The sequence below is a fragment of the Lutjanus erythropterus genome, chromosome 5, assembly GCF_056507025.1.
Source record: "Lutjanus erythropterus isolate fLutEry1 chromosome 5, fLutEry1.hap2, whole genome shotgun sequence".
NCBI classification, from domain to species: domain Eukaryota; kingdom Metazoa; phylum Chordata; class Actinopteri; order Lutjaniformes; family Lutjanidae; genus Lutjanus; species Lutjanus erythropterus.
Genome location: NC_139321.1, coordinates 9,801,855 through 9,815,999, shown reverse-complemented (window position 1 = coordinate 9,815,999; position 14,145 = coordinate 9,801,855). Strand labels below are relative to the sequence as shown.

The following is a 14,145-nucleotide window of genomic DNA, read 5'->3' as shown; positions in this document are numbered from 1 at the left end:
CTGGACTCAGGCTGTGTTCACTGGGAGGCCGCTGATCCTGGTTCTGTCGCCACTATCAGCAGCTAAGTTAGCAGGAACTCTTTAAGTCACAGAGAGTATTTTCTCCATAAAATATGATCCAGTTTCACCCAAATCAGTAACGTTCAGTGAGGGCCGGGCCCCCAGCCCATTGTATGCTCCATGTTGCTAATGGTTGTTGAAGCAGTCCACCAGAGACACACCGCTGTCCCAAACTGTCACTAGCTAATTAATTAATCTTAGCCTTAGCTTTGCATCTCTATAAGATGAAGATTGTTTGGCTGGATGTCATGATATTATTGATTGAAAATGGCTGGTTCTTATGTAAGCTAAAGCTGTGTCATATTTTGTTTCACAGGAAGAAAACATGATTGGATGGTCTTTGTATGTTTTTATTTTTGCATGTTTTACACTGATGCACATTATGACTGGGGATGTTGAAAAGTTTTATTTTCTTTTTCTTTTTTTTTTTAAGGAGAGAAGTCTGATTCAGATTATTTTGTACTCAAGACACTCATTGACAATATTGTGCACAATGCTCAGCAGCTTTCAATATAACCACAATACACAAGCCTTTTTTTTTTTTTTCAGAGAACTGTATCCTGGTCTGGAACAATGACTGCTCTGCAATTTTTTACACTTTGTAAAACTAATTAGAACCTTTGGTGGGCCGGTTCTGGCCCACAGACCATACTTTTGACACCCCTCAACTAGTTCTGTCGACATGAGTCAGATTTCTACAGCTGATTATTTCTGACGCTTCAAGATGTACGAATTTGACTTCAGGTTTTAGTCTTCGCTCCACACATCAGGCATCACTCTGCTGCAGGCCCGTCATCACTCGGCTGACATCCCATAATCCCATGACGAAGATTTATGAGCTGACTGCTGAAGACAACATGGAAAAATAATCTCTCAGACTTCGAGTGGAAGGAAACTACACAGGCTATTTCTATCGCTTCTCTGCGTCTTTGATTTCAGTGAGAGGCGGCGGCGGCAGACCTGAGTGCGCGCGCAGAAACACGGCCAGGCCGCTGCTTGGTCGGGATGCACTTTCTGTTATAAAGAAGACGACAAGTTGGGAAAGAATAAACATAAATCCAGGCCGCGGTTCTGAAACAGGTTATGATGACAGAGAGCATGTGATTCCGGTTGGTCATAGTTCTCCATTTCCCGGCTGTTGTCAGAGATTTCCATCACCAACCAAACCAACCGTGCCGTAAACACAGCGCTCATTTGTTTTCTCCTCACAGCAATTATATCATGTGATTAAAAAACATTTTAAATAGAGCCTTCGCTGACTTTTATTTGTGTAAAGCGGATCTATTTCATGTCGACCCGTAATGTAATAATCCCGAGCTGTCATTACGGCCCAGTTTTCCCCTGTGCGTCGAACTCCATCTGATCTCCGCACTTATGAGAACCAGACTGGCGCACACCACCCTCACCGGGCACCGCAGAGAAGAAAAGATCCCACTTATACACCGGAGGGACGGGAGACAAGGAAAGCCTTCAAATTAATATAGGAAATGTTAGCTTCAACAGAGTTTCATGGAGATATTTTACCTTCCAGATGGTCTGAATTAAAAGACTTAAATATTTGTGCCGAGACTCTCCCTCCACTGCTCTAAAGTGTTCTTTCTATTCATCTATCGGATGTCTAAATGGGGGGAAGCAACGTGGAAAACACGCAGGTCAATAAGAAAAAAGCTCCTTGTGCTGTGGAATTAAATGGAAACGTGCTTTACTAATTTAAAGTAGCTAAATCACTTTGGAGACTTAATCAGTTTTATCAGTCAGTTTTCTGACTTTATTATTATCGTTTTGCGGCCTTTACTTTGTATTTCTAATTTTAAATCCTCTGAAGGCGCATGATACTACAAAATAACGCTAACCTGCATTTTTAAAAAGTCCGTTTTTTACTGTTCAGTCCAAACAGTATGATCATCTGGCGGTGGCACCGCGCGTAAAGATGCTGCTGCTGGTTGTCCAGGATGCTCAAAGGCCACTGAGACCAAACGAACACTGCAAAAAATATCTGCGTCTCATTAGTTTTCTTTAACAAGTGGGAAAGTGGCACATGATCAGACACTTTAACTTGTTTCTCTGTCTTGAATCTTATTACACCTGTTGATAATAATAAAGTAGCGTAGACTGGGGACGGTTGCAACAAGTCTTCTTTGTCCAGTCAGCAAAATGGTGTCGACCATCAAACTGCACACACAGTTAGACCCTCTATCCACCACAAAGGCAGAAGATATACTCAACATTTGCTGGAAAAAAAAACTTGTTTTGGAGGTATAAAAGTGTTTTTTTCATGAGCTGCATTATTATCACACTGTCCTGACCTTTAATATGAAATAATCAAATCTTATTTGTTTGAATCCTTGTTTTGTTGACTTCTGCGCAAGTTGAGCAGACATACCAAAACAGACCACTCAACAGTATTTGTCAACATACACATGTCATGGTTGCAGTTTTGTACAGTAAATACATGTTTGATAAAAGTCTGTTGAACTGTAAATTGTTGAACAGCATCTGTAACATCTGCACACTGACTCAAGGTGTAAACCTATGCTCCACGCATAAGCCAGTGTTTCTAAAGTAGTGACGTCCAGGGGTCCATTTCACTCTGCTGTGGGACCCCTGAAGAGTTTTCAGATTAATTCACTTAATCGATCATGAAATAAAAATAATATTTAATAATTTATTTTACAAATGGCTTCATAGTTCAATATATAGTACTCAAAAATTTAAATCTCAAATAGTTCACAGGTAAGGTTATAATCTCACAAACTATAATTCTTTATAAATACATATAATGGCTGAGAAAAATTTGAAAACCTCTGGCATAAACAAACCAGACATAATTGTTACTTGATAACTAACAAACTAACTAAATAAATTATACTTTGATAATTTTTCACAATGCTATAGACAAACAGCAAAGGTTAATCAGTGAAAATGTTATGTATTTGTAACATGTTGCAACCCTCCCTATGTCATTTTGCAGTGGTCCCCGGGGTTGGGGTCAGTTGTAACATCTGACTTATTCCATTTAAAATAAAAACTGTGAATGATATGTCATAATCTTCTTTAAATGGTAGGAATAATTAGCAGATAGATTTAAGTTTAATATAAAAAGATTTGGTTGCTCCAGTACAAATTGTTTCTGAATAAGTAAAACAAAAAGGCGTTTCAACCATCCCCAGTCTCCCCTAATCTGCCTACTTTTGCATTGTTTCAAAGTAGTGACAGTTCCAAAACGAAAGAATGTGATTGCTTCAGACAGAATAATTTTCATTTCATTTTTGCAGTATTCCTCAGATGTTTCAAGAAGTTAATGTTTAAGGCCGAGATAAGTATCAGGACGGATATTTTTTGCAGCGCAGGCCCATGTGGAGGAATGCACGCTGCGCTCTTCCCTCCCTCTCCGTGACGCGCAGAGGGGAACCAGAGGAACAAGCCCTCTGTGAGACAGAGAGGAAAGGGGAGACACAAAAACGCATAAAGGGGGAGAGAGGGAAATATTGTTGTGAGGAGGAGAGGCGTGCCAATAATCAAGGATTTTGGATGAAGGCGCGCGTCTCGGAGAACACATGGGGACGCACCGGATCAATTACGCAGCGTCACGGAGCCGCTGTGAAAGAAGAGTGGCTCCCTGAGGTGCTGCTGCTGCTGCTGCTGCTGCTGTTGTGCGCCCTCCTGTCCTGAATGAGCTCGGACACTGAACCTGGTGCGGGACAAAGTCAAAGTTCAGACGGATATACGACTCGCAGAAACACGGGATCTTTGGCTAAGATGCAGGGTCTGAGCTCACGGGCGCACGCGTTTTCGGTGGAGGCGCTGGTGGGGAAACCCTGTAAGAGGATGAAAGTGTCGGAGGGACACGAGTCAAGTTCAGCTGCAGACACCCGCAGCGACACGAGCATCTTCACCGGTGAGGCGGAAAGATGGATGGATATTTTTAAAAACATCTCATTGTTTAATCAGGCATTTACGCACAAGATGGAACAACAAAACCCACGACACAAACCGCATTTTACACGTTGTTTTGCTTTATTAGATCCGTATTTAACAATTTTTTTTGCATTTTCACAATGAAAATCCCTTTATATCTCATCAGTTAAAAAAAACAAAATTATCAAACAAATTAATACTTGAGGGAAAAGGGTTTTGCAACTGTTGGCAAACTGGAGCAACTTTCTGCGTGTCTTTTAAGATTTAAACTCTGGCAATATCTGCAACTTATTCAGAGCAAAAGATTCAAGTTGCAGCCAACTTGTAAATAATTTTGAAAAATCAAATGTTGCATAATTGCACATACTACAACAAGCTTCTCTTTTCATCCGAGTCTTTGCCTCTTTATAGGCCTGAATGAGTATCCAGTCAGCCAGATGAAGAAATCAGGATCAACAGCGAGGAAGACAGATGACGCGTCCTGTGACCCGGACGGACAGACCGTCAGATCCAGAGGTGACGAGGCTGCTGAGCCCAGTGGAGAGGAGGAGGACAAGGCGCAGGAGAGCGACTGCCGCCCGGACAGAGAAGTGCGGGTCGAGCTGCAGGGCTCCGAGCTGTGGAAGAGATTCTACGAGATCGGCACCGAGATGATCATCACTAAAGCTGGCAGGTACGAAACATGAAGAAGAAAGATTTCTACTGTGATTTTTAATAATTATGGAGAGGAGTTACTCTGCTACAAGTCTGGCCATGCTTTACGCAATGTTAAACTTATTTGGCCAACATATCAGAGGGCAAGAGGAACAAAACGTGTTTGACAGGCAGTTTTTGGGTCTATTCATAATAATAATATGGGCCTATATAAATGCTCTGTATTCGCTTAATTATTGTAAAGTGTAAAAACCAAACGCGCTGCAGAATTTCCTAAAAATTTTGCCCTTTAAAAAAATCTTGATATGATAAATAAAAACTTTACAAAAGTCAGTTTAATCGCATAGCCCTGCCTCACGGCTTAAACAGAGATGAAAAAAGTGTCCAAGCAATCTTGCAGCTTTTCGTTTTCAAACCGTTATAATTACACGCTAGTTTCCGCCTTCAAGTGTGCGTTATAAATGTAATACAAGCTGTAGTGGTCATTATCACTGATATGATAAAGGATATGATATTTACATGAACCGTCGTGCGGTCACAGGTGCGCGGTTATCAGGTGTAAAACGGCTCTGAACGCGCAGCAGCAGGACTGTAAAGTTTTATTTTCTAAACAAATGAACTGAACTCAGGAGTTAAAGTTTAATGAAATATAGACAGACACTAGAAACTGTTAGTTTTTTTGTCCCACATTTACGTACGTTTTAACGACTGTGATAACCTGTAGAAAATTAATTTATAATTCCTGGTTCAGCTGATGTTTTGAAATACAACGATAAGAGTGCAGATTATGAATCATGTGAGGTAGATTCATTTTTCCTAAAGTGACTTAAATGTTGGGATATATTAAATTCTGACAATTTAACATGACCTGATATTATCCGGACATATGAATTATGAAATCCTATGATACATATTCTTGGTATTTTATTAAATTTGCTTTTATCTTTCACTTTCAAAGGAATCCGTCTGATAGGCAGCCATGTGTGTCGCGTCTTCTTGTGTTTTTTTTTTCCTTTTCTTTTCTTTCCAGACATGAGTTATGAGGACGTAACTACTTGCTGAAATCTAAGTTCCGTTTATTCAATTACGGTGAACACACGCTATAAATCTCGGCAGTGAAGATGCCCTCACGGCCCCTCGAGGTCCCTGAACTTTCCTCTGAACTTGGCCGCTGCAGGCAGGAAAGTTTCTGCCTCGAGTTGTTGTTCCTGATCTCTTTCTGCCTGGTGTTATGATGTGAAATCCATGCTGACATAACACAATTTTACCTGTTTGGGAAAGATTTAAAATAAAATTAATTTAGAAATTATAAAATGAGTCATAGTCAGGTTCTAATAATGAATGTTCTTCTTCTCTCCTCTCTTCAGGAGAATGTTTCCGTCTGTGCGCGTCAAAGTGCGCAATCTGGACCCGTGCCAGCAGTATTACGTCGCAATGGACGTCATGCCGGTGGACTCCAAACGCTACAGGTTTGTGTGTTAAATTAAACTGATCAAAGTCACTCTAAACCAATATGTGAATTGGTTTGGTAACCAGCGCGTGTACGCCCCCGCAGGTATGTGTACCACAGCTCGCAGTGGATGGTGGCTGGAAACACGGACCACTCCTGCATCTCTCCCCGGCTCTACGTGCACCCGGACTCGCCGTGCGCGGGAGAGACGTGGATGCGTCAGGTCATCAGCTTTGACCGCGTCAAACTCACCAACAACGAGATGGACGATAAGGGACATGTAGGTAACCCATCTGAGCATGCGCTGCTTGCTTTCCTTTCCTAGTGACCATCTGTGCAGAAGGCCTAAAGGTCGAGACATCTGGAGTGAAAAGTTAAATAAGTTGTGATTTAATTTGTTGTTTCTTACTCTGGTTTATTATCATTGTGTGTTTGTAGTAAGATATTGTCTTGGATATCATAATATCATGATATGACACAACTCTTGTCTTTTTTTGCTTTTAAAAGCTGCATTACAGTAAAGTTATTATTTTTTGCCTTTAGCCCCTTAGTCATATATAATAATTTCACTGATGATTATTTATTAGAAATTTCATCGTGTTAATATTTTGTGAAAGCATCAATAGTCATCCCTACAATATCATCACAATATCAATGTTATGATATTTAATTTTGTCCATTTTACTCATCCTTATTTGAGAATTTATGGCGGCCGGTGTTATTTTAGAGTAAATGTGCACATTGAGACATACACAGAATAGCTTAAAAATATTGAGATATTATATAAAAGCCATATTGCTCAGACCTAGCTGCTATAATTGTAAAGCAAGCAATCTTCAACTGCTTTTGGCAGTTTCAGTCGTGCTTGGATTACTGTCATATACACATTGAACCTGAGGAAAGTCTGTGCGTCTTTTAGGGATAGAGGAAGTGGAAATCCTTCTCAGCTCCAGAACTTCCTGTAAAGGTTCAGTGATGTGCAGATGTGACAGATGTGGTGGCTGGGGAGGCCGCAGGAGGCTTTTCACATGATCCTCGTGTTTATAAAAAACGTTTTGTGTTTGGAGGATTCATTTATTCTGGTGTGCGACGGAGGAATGTAGAAACAGCTGAGACCTGGTTCTCGTGATAATCCCTGATGTTGTTGTGGTCAGTTTATCACCTCATGTGGCCTCTCTGGAGCTCTGTTACGACACTCACTTTGGCTTTAAACACCAATGAAGAACTCTGATTGAATTGCCTTTTTCAAAGCTGCATGAGACATACTTCTGTTCGAAATTTAATTTGATAGTTGAATATAGTTCAGAAAAAAATCAGCTTTCTTTTCTGAAATCTTTTTATATTATTATTACATTATATGTTTTAATTGGCCTCTGTTTTAAAATGTCAGACTGTTCATTTTAATAATCTATTTTTACTTTGGCTGCGCATTTCACAAAATCATAATAATAACAACACACCAAAAAAAGCTACACTACAAACTGCAAAATTAAATTCTGGGAAATCAGTTTTACTCTGATTAATTTCTTTTAATAGTGTTAAGCCCCGTCCAGCAGACATGATTGTACTTGAAATATGATATGTAATTTATGCGTCAAATCAAATTAAAACCAATTTCCATTATAGGGTTAGTTCATTGATATTTGTTTGACACACTAATTGGATGTGATCTGATGTTTTGTTTGATGTTTGAAATTTCCTGAACAGCAGATTCGAACTAAATCTATTTAAGTTTTTAGTGTGTGACAGAGTGTGTAATACTGTTTTGCTATTTATTATTGTGTCTTCACAGATGTTGATACCTTCATCTGTGACGCTGTAAAATTACATTTTGTTCTTCAATCATATGAGCTTAATATAGCACCTATTGTATTTAATCTGTGTAACTGAAATTATATGATTTGAAACTTGTAACATCCACAAACAATTCGTCAGTTAATCAAATAGAAGAGAGAAACCATTTAGATAATTTCACTTTTAGCATTTATAGTTAATTTTTTTTTTTTTTTTGAGCAGAAATGCCAAAAATATTCTGATTCAAGTTTCTTTGTGTTCATAAATTTGTTTCTTCTGTTTGTCTCATGTGAGTAAAATTAATATTTTTCAGTTTTAAACAAAGGAAGCAATTTGATGTCATCACCTTGAGCTTGAAATCATGGCATTTTTCACTATTGTCTGACATTTTAAATCCAAAACAACTGGTTGGTTAATTAAAAAAAATCTTCAGATTAATTGATAATGACTTTAAACCTTAGTTGCAGCCCTAAACGTTTGTCTCTGCAGCTGATGATAAAATCGAGACTCAGTTTGTAACATTAAAAAAAAATCCTCTTCACCTCTTCATCCAGATCATCCTTCAGTCGATGCATAAATACAAGCCACGTGTGCACATCATCCGGCACGACCCTCGGATGGACTTGTCACAGATCCAGTCTCTGCCTGCTGAAGGAGTGCACAGCTTCTCCTTCCCAGAAACGGAGTTCACCACCGTCACAGCCTATCAGAATCAACAGGTAAACACTCGCCGAAACTTTAACCGATCCTGCTGGACGGTGAAATACTTCGTAACATAATCACAAACAATAGATCTGACCGTCAGGGACTAGAAACATTTCATGGAACACAGAGAATATGATTTTTCTGAATCTTTGGTGATTCGCTGACACCCCAGAAAAGTCAGGCTGGTGTTCGTGACCTCCACCTCACCCGTCTGCCTGAGACTGTTCAGGAATAACTTTAAAACACATGAAAGCTAACAAACTCACAATATATCACTGGTGCAGGCAATGCAATGTTAAAACCATTCCTAAGTCAGCCTCATATCCCATCATGCCTTGTGCTGGAATAAGTAGTTGGTTAAGTTTGCTATTTTATTGTGGCCTGGCGGTTCAGTTGGTAGAGCGTGAGTCCCGTGTTCAGAGGCAGCAGCTGTGGGTTTGACTCCCACCTGTGGTCCCCCACCCCCCCACCCACCTCAATTAAAGGTCGGGTGACCAGCATTTTTATCCCTTGACCCATGTCCCACATTTTGATTGGCTCTAGTTTTCAAAAGTCAAAACCACTTCAGGACACTTAAAAAAAAAAAAAAAAAATCTGGCTTGGGAAGGCTGACCCCATGGGGTTGTGATGTCAAACTGTGCACTTCTGGGTCAAATGCAGGTTAAGCTTTTACTGTCTTTGGTACCCTTCACCCAAATATGAAAACTGCAAGTCACCACAAAGTCACGAACTACGCAGATTGGACAGAATATGATGGAAAGTCCAAAAAATGGAAATGCACCTTCAACAAAGGCTCGGATGATACTTATGTCTATAGTTTATCGTTGCTACTCAATCAACCAGATGTCAAAGTATAGAGATGTTAGATAAATGTATATTTTTTTAATATCAAAATTTCAGGCATAAAAGCCACAGAAATATTTTTAAAATGTTTGCTATTTTGTGTTACAAAATGCTAAAAAATGTTTAGAACATGGTGGTTTATGTTTGTAATTTGTTTCTAAACTTTTTTTGTGCTGATTTATAGTTTTAATCATTAGTGTTCAGCTGTATTTTATATATTTTTGAGAGACTGTCCATCATGTTGAATGGCATTAAGCATCTGGTGTCGCTGAGAGCTGCTTCCTCATGCTCATTTTATGCTGGCTACTACAATATTTTATTTTATTTTATTTTATTTTATTCTCCACAACCATCTGTTGACCCTCAGAAAATATTTTGCAACCTCCTTGGGGGTCGCGACCCTTAGGTTGGGAACCACTGTTTTTAACAACTGAATTTTTGTTCATTAAAAATGCTTCATATATACATTCTACAACGTTAACGTGACAGAAATATTAAGAAATACAATATCAAGTCTAATCAGTGGTTGTGCACACAGTGACAGTGCCGCACAATGATCCAATCAAACGCTCCGGCCTGCGTGACCTCACATAAACATGTTTTAATCTGAACATCATGAAGGTGATGAGGCACACTTCCCTATAGTCTGAGCAAAATCATAAATTTCAGTGTCCTGATTTTCTGCGGGGGCCAGTTGCTCGGAGCTGGTGTGTGTGTTCCTGTGCAGGGGAGCTGACCCCGCTGTTGGCTACCACTCCTCCAGTAACGGAGCCGTCCGCAGGGACTGCCAGCTCTTTTCATCAGGGCTCATTTTACGATCAGCGAACGTATTATTACAGAAACTCAATAACGAGCTGTGACTGGGCCGAGCGCTGGAGTCCACGGCCCGTTAAAGCACCAAATAAAACTGTGCGACCTCCAAGAACCATGTTTGACATGGCTGATGGCCCTGGGTGCTGCTGGGAGATGCAGTCCCTGTGGGAGAGCCCCGCGCTGTCGTAAAGCTGAGCTCATTGTTAGCTTAACACATCAGCGGTTGACACGTCCGCTCTAACCCATGTCTGTTCCTCTCTCCCGGGCCAGATCACAAAGCTGAAGATCGACAGGAACCCGTTCGCCAAGGGCTTCAGAGATCCAGGAAGGAATAGGTACAGAAAACCTCACCAAACACTCACACTTGTTTTAGCTCAGAAAGTACTCCGCTAAAGGACCCAAGAGGGATTTAAGGTTCAGCCACTGACATGTGACACCACGTAAAACCTTCAAATGAAGTCGAACTGTGCAGTGCAGAATTTCACACCTCTCAGAACCAATATTTAAAAACCTGGAATAACATTTTTCAGCGCTTTAACAGTATATATGTGCGTTTGTGTGTGTAGGGGAGTGTTGGATGGCTTGTTGGAGTCATATCCCTGGAGAGGTCCTCTCAGCTTGGACTTCAAACCATTCACCATACAGCTCCAAGGTACCGTGCCACAGCTCTTTGCACAGGATGTCTTGTGACGTATCTGTTTTGCAATCTGCATGTGTCTTTACTTCCTGTTTACTATGCAGTAGCTTCCAACCTTAGAGATTTTTCATCCTTAAGTTAGTCTCACTAACTAGTTTCACTTTTAACAGGTAGTTTTTTGTTGTTAACAGTATTTAGAGTTCGTTTTTTGTAGTCCTCTTCAGCATTTTGATACTCATCTAGTGACTAATTAGCTAGTCACTCAGTATAGCACCAACGCTGATTTCTTGAGTGCTTGAAAGAGCTGCAAATAAGTAAGCAAAACTCTGACCTCACTGCTGGATAACAGGGTTAAATTGTATATATCCAACTAAAGTTAACATAACAAATGTTTACTGATATTGTTCCATTAAAAGGGTAAGTTAGGTATCTCTCAAACTAGACCCTACTTCCCCAAGTTTTTGTGCCTATCTGTTAGCAACATCAGCTGGTATGCGGACTCTGGTGGTGTACCAATAATGCTATAAGAATGTTATCACTGTCATCAATAAAACTGACCAAAATCATCTTGGCTCATCTTTCCACTTCTTCAACAATCACCAACTCTGGTTTGGTTGAAATAAACCCTTAATTCATCATGTTAGATGTGAAAATATTAGGAGAGCAGTGAGAGGGGAAAGAGTGCAGCGGAAAGAAACAGCGCGCAGAGCCAGACATCTGATTTGGCATCATAAATCTGACATCTAATTTGGTGAATAAAGGGTTTATTCCGACCAAACAACCGGAGTTGGTGATTGTTGGAACAGTGGAAAGATGAGCCAAGATGTTTTCCCCATTAGACACAAAACCGTGGGAAAATAAGTGACTAGCAAATGTCCCTAACAGTCCCCAGTGAGAACCAACTGGGATTTTGATGTTGGTTTCTACTTGAAGACTGGATGATATTTGGCATGAATGTCTGAGACCTCTTTTACCCTCTTTTCATATTGTGTCAAACACAAATTCACTGAATCATTTTGATGATTTGTTCAGTTGAAGGTATTTCTCTTAAGTCATATTTGACTGGTAGGTGAAATGTCGTCTACATGATTATGTTAATGTAACGCATTAATGTTTCATATTAAATGTTATAAATACAAACTGCTATGTGCTGCCAACAAGAAGCTTCCAGGACATCAAAACGGAAGAAATCCTTACTGTAAAATAAAGAAATTGCACCAAATGCGCATGAGCAAATACGTACTGGCTAAAGGTTCAACTGTTCCTAAGGTATGCGCACCTGTATGCATTTTAAATAGGGACAAAACACTTAAAGTGAAGATGAAGATGTGGCGGATGAGTGGTTTACACACAAGACTTTGATCTAGGCGAGTGGGGTTGAAGATATGCATATGAGTTTTTTCTTCAAGAAATTCAGATGTGCTTCAGGTAGTGTAGGTCCAAAGTGACGAAGGCTATTATTTGCACATTGCAGAGGATGAAAAATGTCCCGATGAAATGTAAATGTTCAGTCAACATCTTCAAATAGTCGGTGAAAAAACTTCTGATCTCCATTTCACCGGTGACCACAGTCACTTTTTAAATGTCTTTTCAATGGAAAAATGCTCACTGGGTTATTTAAGGCCCTGAGGTGATGATAAGTTTCAAGGCCACGTTAAGGGTATCGTGCAGTTGACAGGAAGTCAACAGACCTGCAGCTCGTAAGACAGATATACGTCACACTACATTGAGCAAGTACAGCATTAATTCTCTTCTCCAGGCCGTTTTTGTCTTTCTTACTCAAGTTTCTGACATCCTCTTCAACAGGGGGATCAGGGTCACCGACCAGCAGTGTGAAGACCTTCCTCCCTCTCTCCTCTTCTTCATCCCTTCACCCATTCTCGGTCTCCGCGCTCTCCTGCCAGGACGCCGCTCTCCACACCCTCGCACTTCCTCTCTACGGCAAGGCCTCCTCCGCCACCTCGCCCAGCTCCCCGCTGCCCAGCAGAGCCTTCACCTCCCTGGGAGCGGACAGACTGCGAGGCCTGCCCCCGCTGTCTCCGCTGACGGACCTCCCGCTCCTCTCAGCGCTGCAGGCAAAGAAACCTCCCCAGTGCAGGGACCCCTGTCTTCATGGGTCTCCGGGGAGCCTCTTCCCCATCCACGGCCCCCTCAGCCCTCAGGGGCCGTCTCTCCTCCCTCATCTCTCTGACACTGCAGGACCCTACTGTCTTTACCGCTACAGCTTCCCCCTGAACCCCCAACTCACAGCGATTTCCCGGCACGCCAAACTGGCCGAGGACACCACAGACTGTGTGCTGCGCCAGTCTCCATGGCACCCGACCACCAACCACTGCCTCTGACAGCTGGACCGCACTTTTAGGCTCCGGCCCATTGAGTGTAACAAGCCAAAGCTTATTGCAACAAAACAGAGAGGGCTGGTTCTCTATCCGAGCGAGACTCAAAGGAGCAATAAAAACAGAACTGTGGCTGCGGGGACGTTTTTTTGTATTTAAAAACTCTTTTGTACTCTGCGTTGGGTTTACCAGCACACAAACTGATCCTGAAGCAGATCGTGAGCTGCTCCTCTTCACTGTGCAGAACAGAAATGTAGACAGGATGTAGATCTTCGTTTGGGACAGAAAGCACAGTTTCTTTAATGCCTTAAAACTACTTCACACGCTGTAATGGTGTTACCAAAGAGCATCAGCAGTAGGACCAGAGGTATGTAATATAAATATTAATATGACCATGAGAATGACTGTAAAACTGACCATAAGTGCCCATTAAAGTATTTTTCAGACTTTTTGTTCAGATCATACACCAGCTTTGAAAATGTTCTTTTTCCATAAATACAGTGAATAAACAAAGTAAAAGTGGAAAACACTTTTTTCAGTCACAGTGGAAACCTCTTATAATGACCACGGTTACTGTGATCAAAAAGCTTGGGACAGAATTATTCCAATACAAATGCTGTTTAAAGCTACTACAATGAGTTTTAACTGGTTATGAAACTGTCTCAATTTAATACTGATGCCTCGACATGACCCACGTTAGTTAACAAGACCGTCTGCGAGAAGATTGGCTTTTTCTGTATAGCTGTTTTAATGGCTGACACTGGGTCGGATTCTCCGTGAGGTCAGATGAAACAAGTCTGTGTTTACATTTTCCCCTGCAAAGTTACAGTGAGTTGTATGTTAGCTGGTTAAAAGGACACAGGCAGAGATTTTTATTTAGATAATAACATTTTTTTATGCTATATTTTGTGGTTGTGGTGGAAACACCGCTGCTT

The 14,145-nt window shown here is 40.9% G+C and overlaps 1 protein-coding gene across 1 annotated transcript; it reads left to right on the top strand.

The window, feature by feature from the left end:
• The first annotated feature begins 3,522 nt into the window (after positions 1 to 3,522).
• Positions 3,523 to 13,674, top strand: tbx22 (T-box transcription factor 22). The gene is made up of 8 exons (XM_084718721.1): positions 3,523 to 3,958; positions 4,390 to 4,651; positions 6,000 to 6,101; positions 6,188 to 6,362; positions 8,431 to 8,595; positions 10,508 to 10,572; positions 10,804 to 10,889; positions 12,681 to 13,674. The coding sequence occupies exons 1-8, from the start codon at positions 3,733 to 3,735 to the stop codon at positions 13,214 to 13,216; spliced, it is 1,617 nt and encodes a 538-aa protein (XP_084574847.1). The 5' UTR covers positions 3,523 to 3,732; the 3' UTR covers positions 13,217 to 13,674.
• Positions 13,675 to 14,145: the final 471 nt, after the last annotated feature.

Excerpts from the sequence above, each read along its gene's own strand:
- tbx22 (XM_084718721.1), top strand. The coding sequence starts at position 3,733 with ATGAGCTCGGACACTGAACCTGGTGCGGGACAAAGTCAAAGTTCAGAC. Across the intron at positions 6,102-6,187 it reads GTGGACTCCAAACGCTACAG|GTATGTGTACCACAGCTCGC; the intron begins GTTTGTGTGTTA and ends ACGCCCCCGCAG. Across the intron at positions 6,363-8,430 it reads AGATGGACGATAAGGGACAT|ATCATCCTTCAGTCGATGCA; the intron begins GTAGGTAACCCA and ends CTCTTCATCCAG.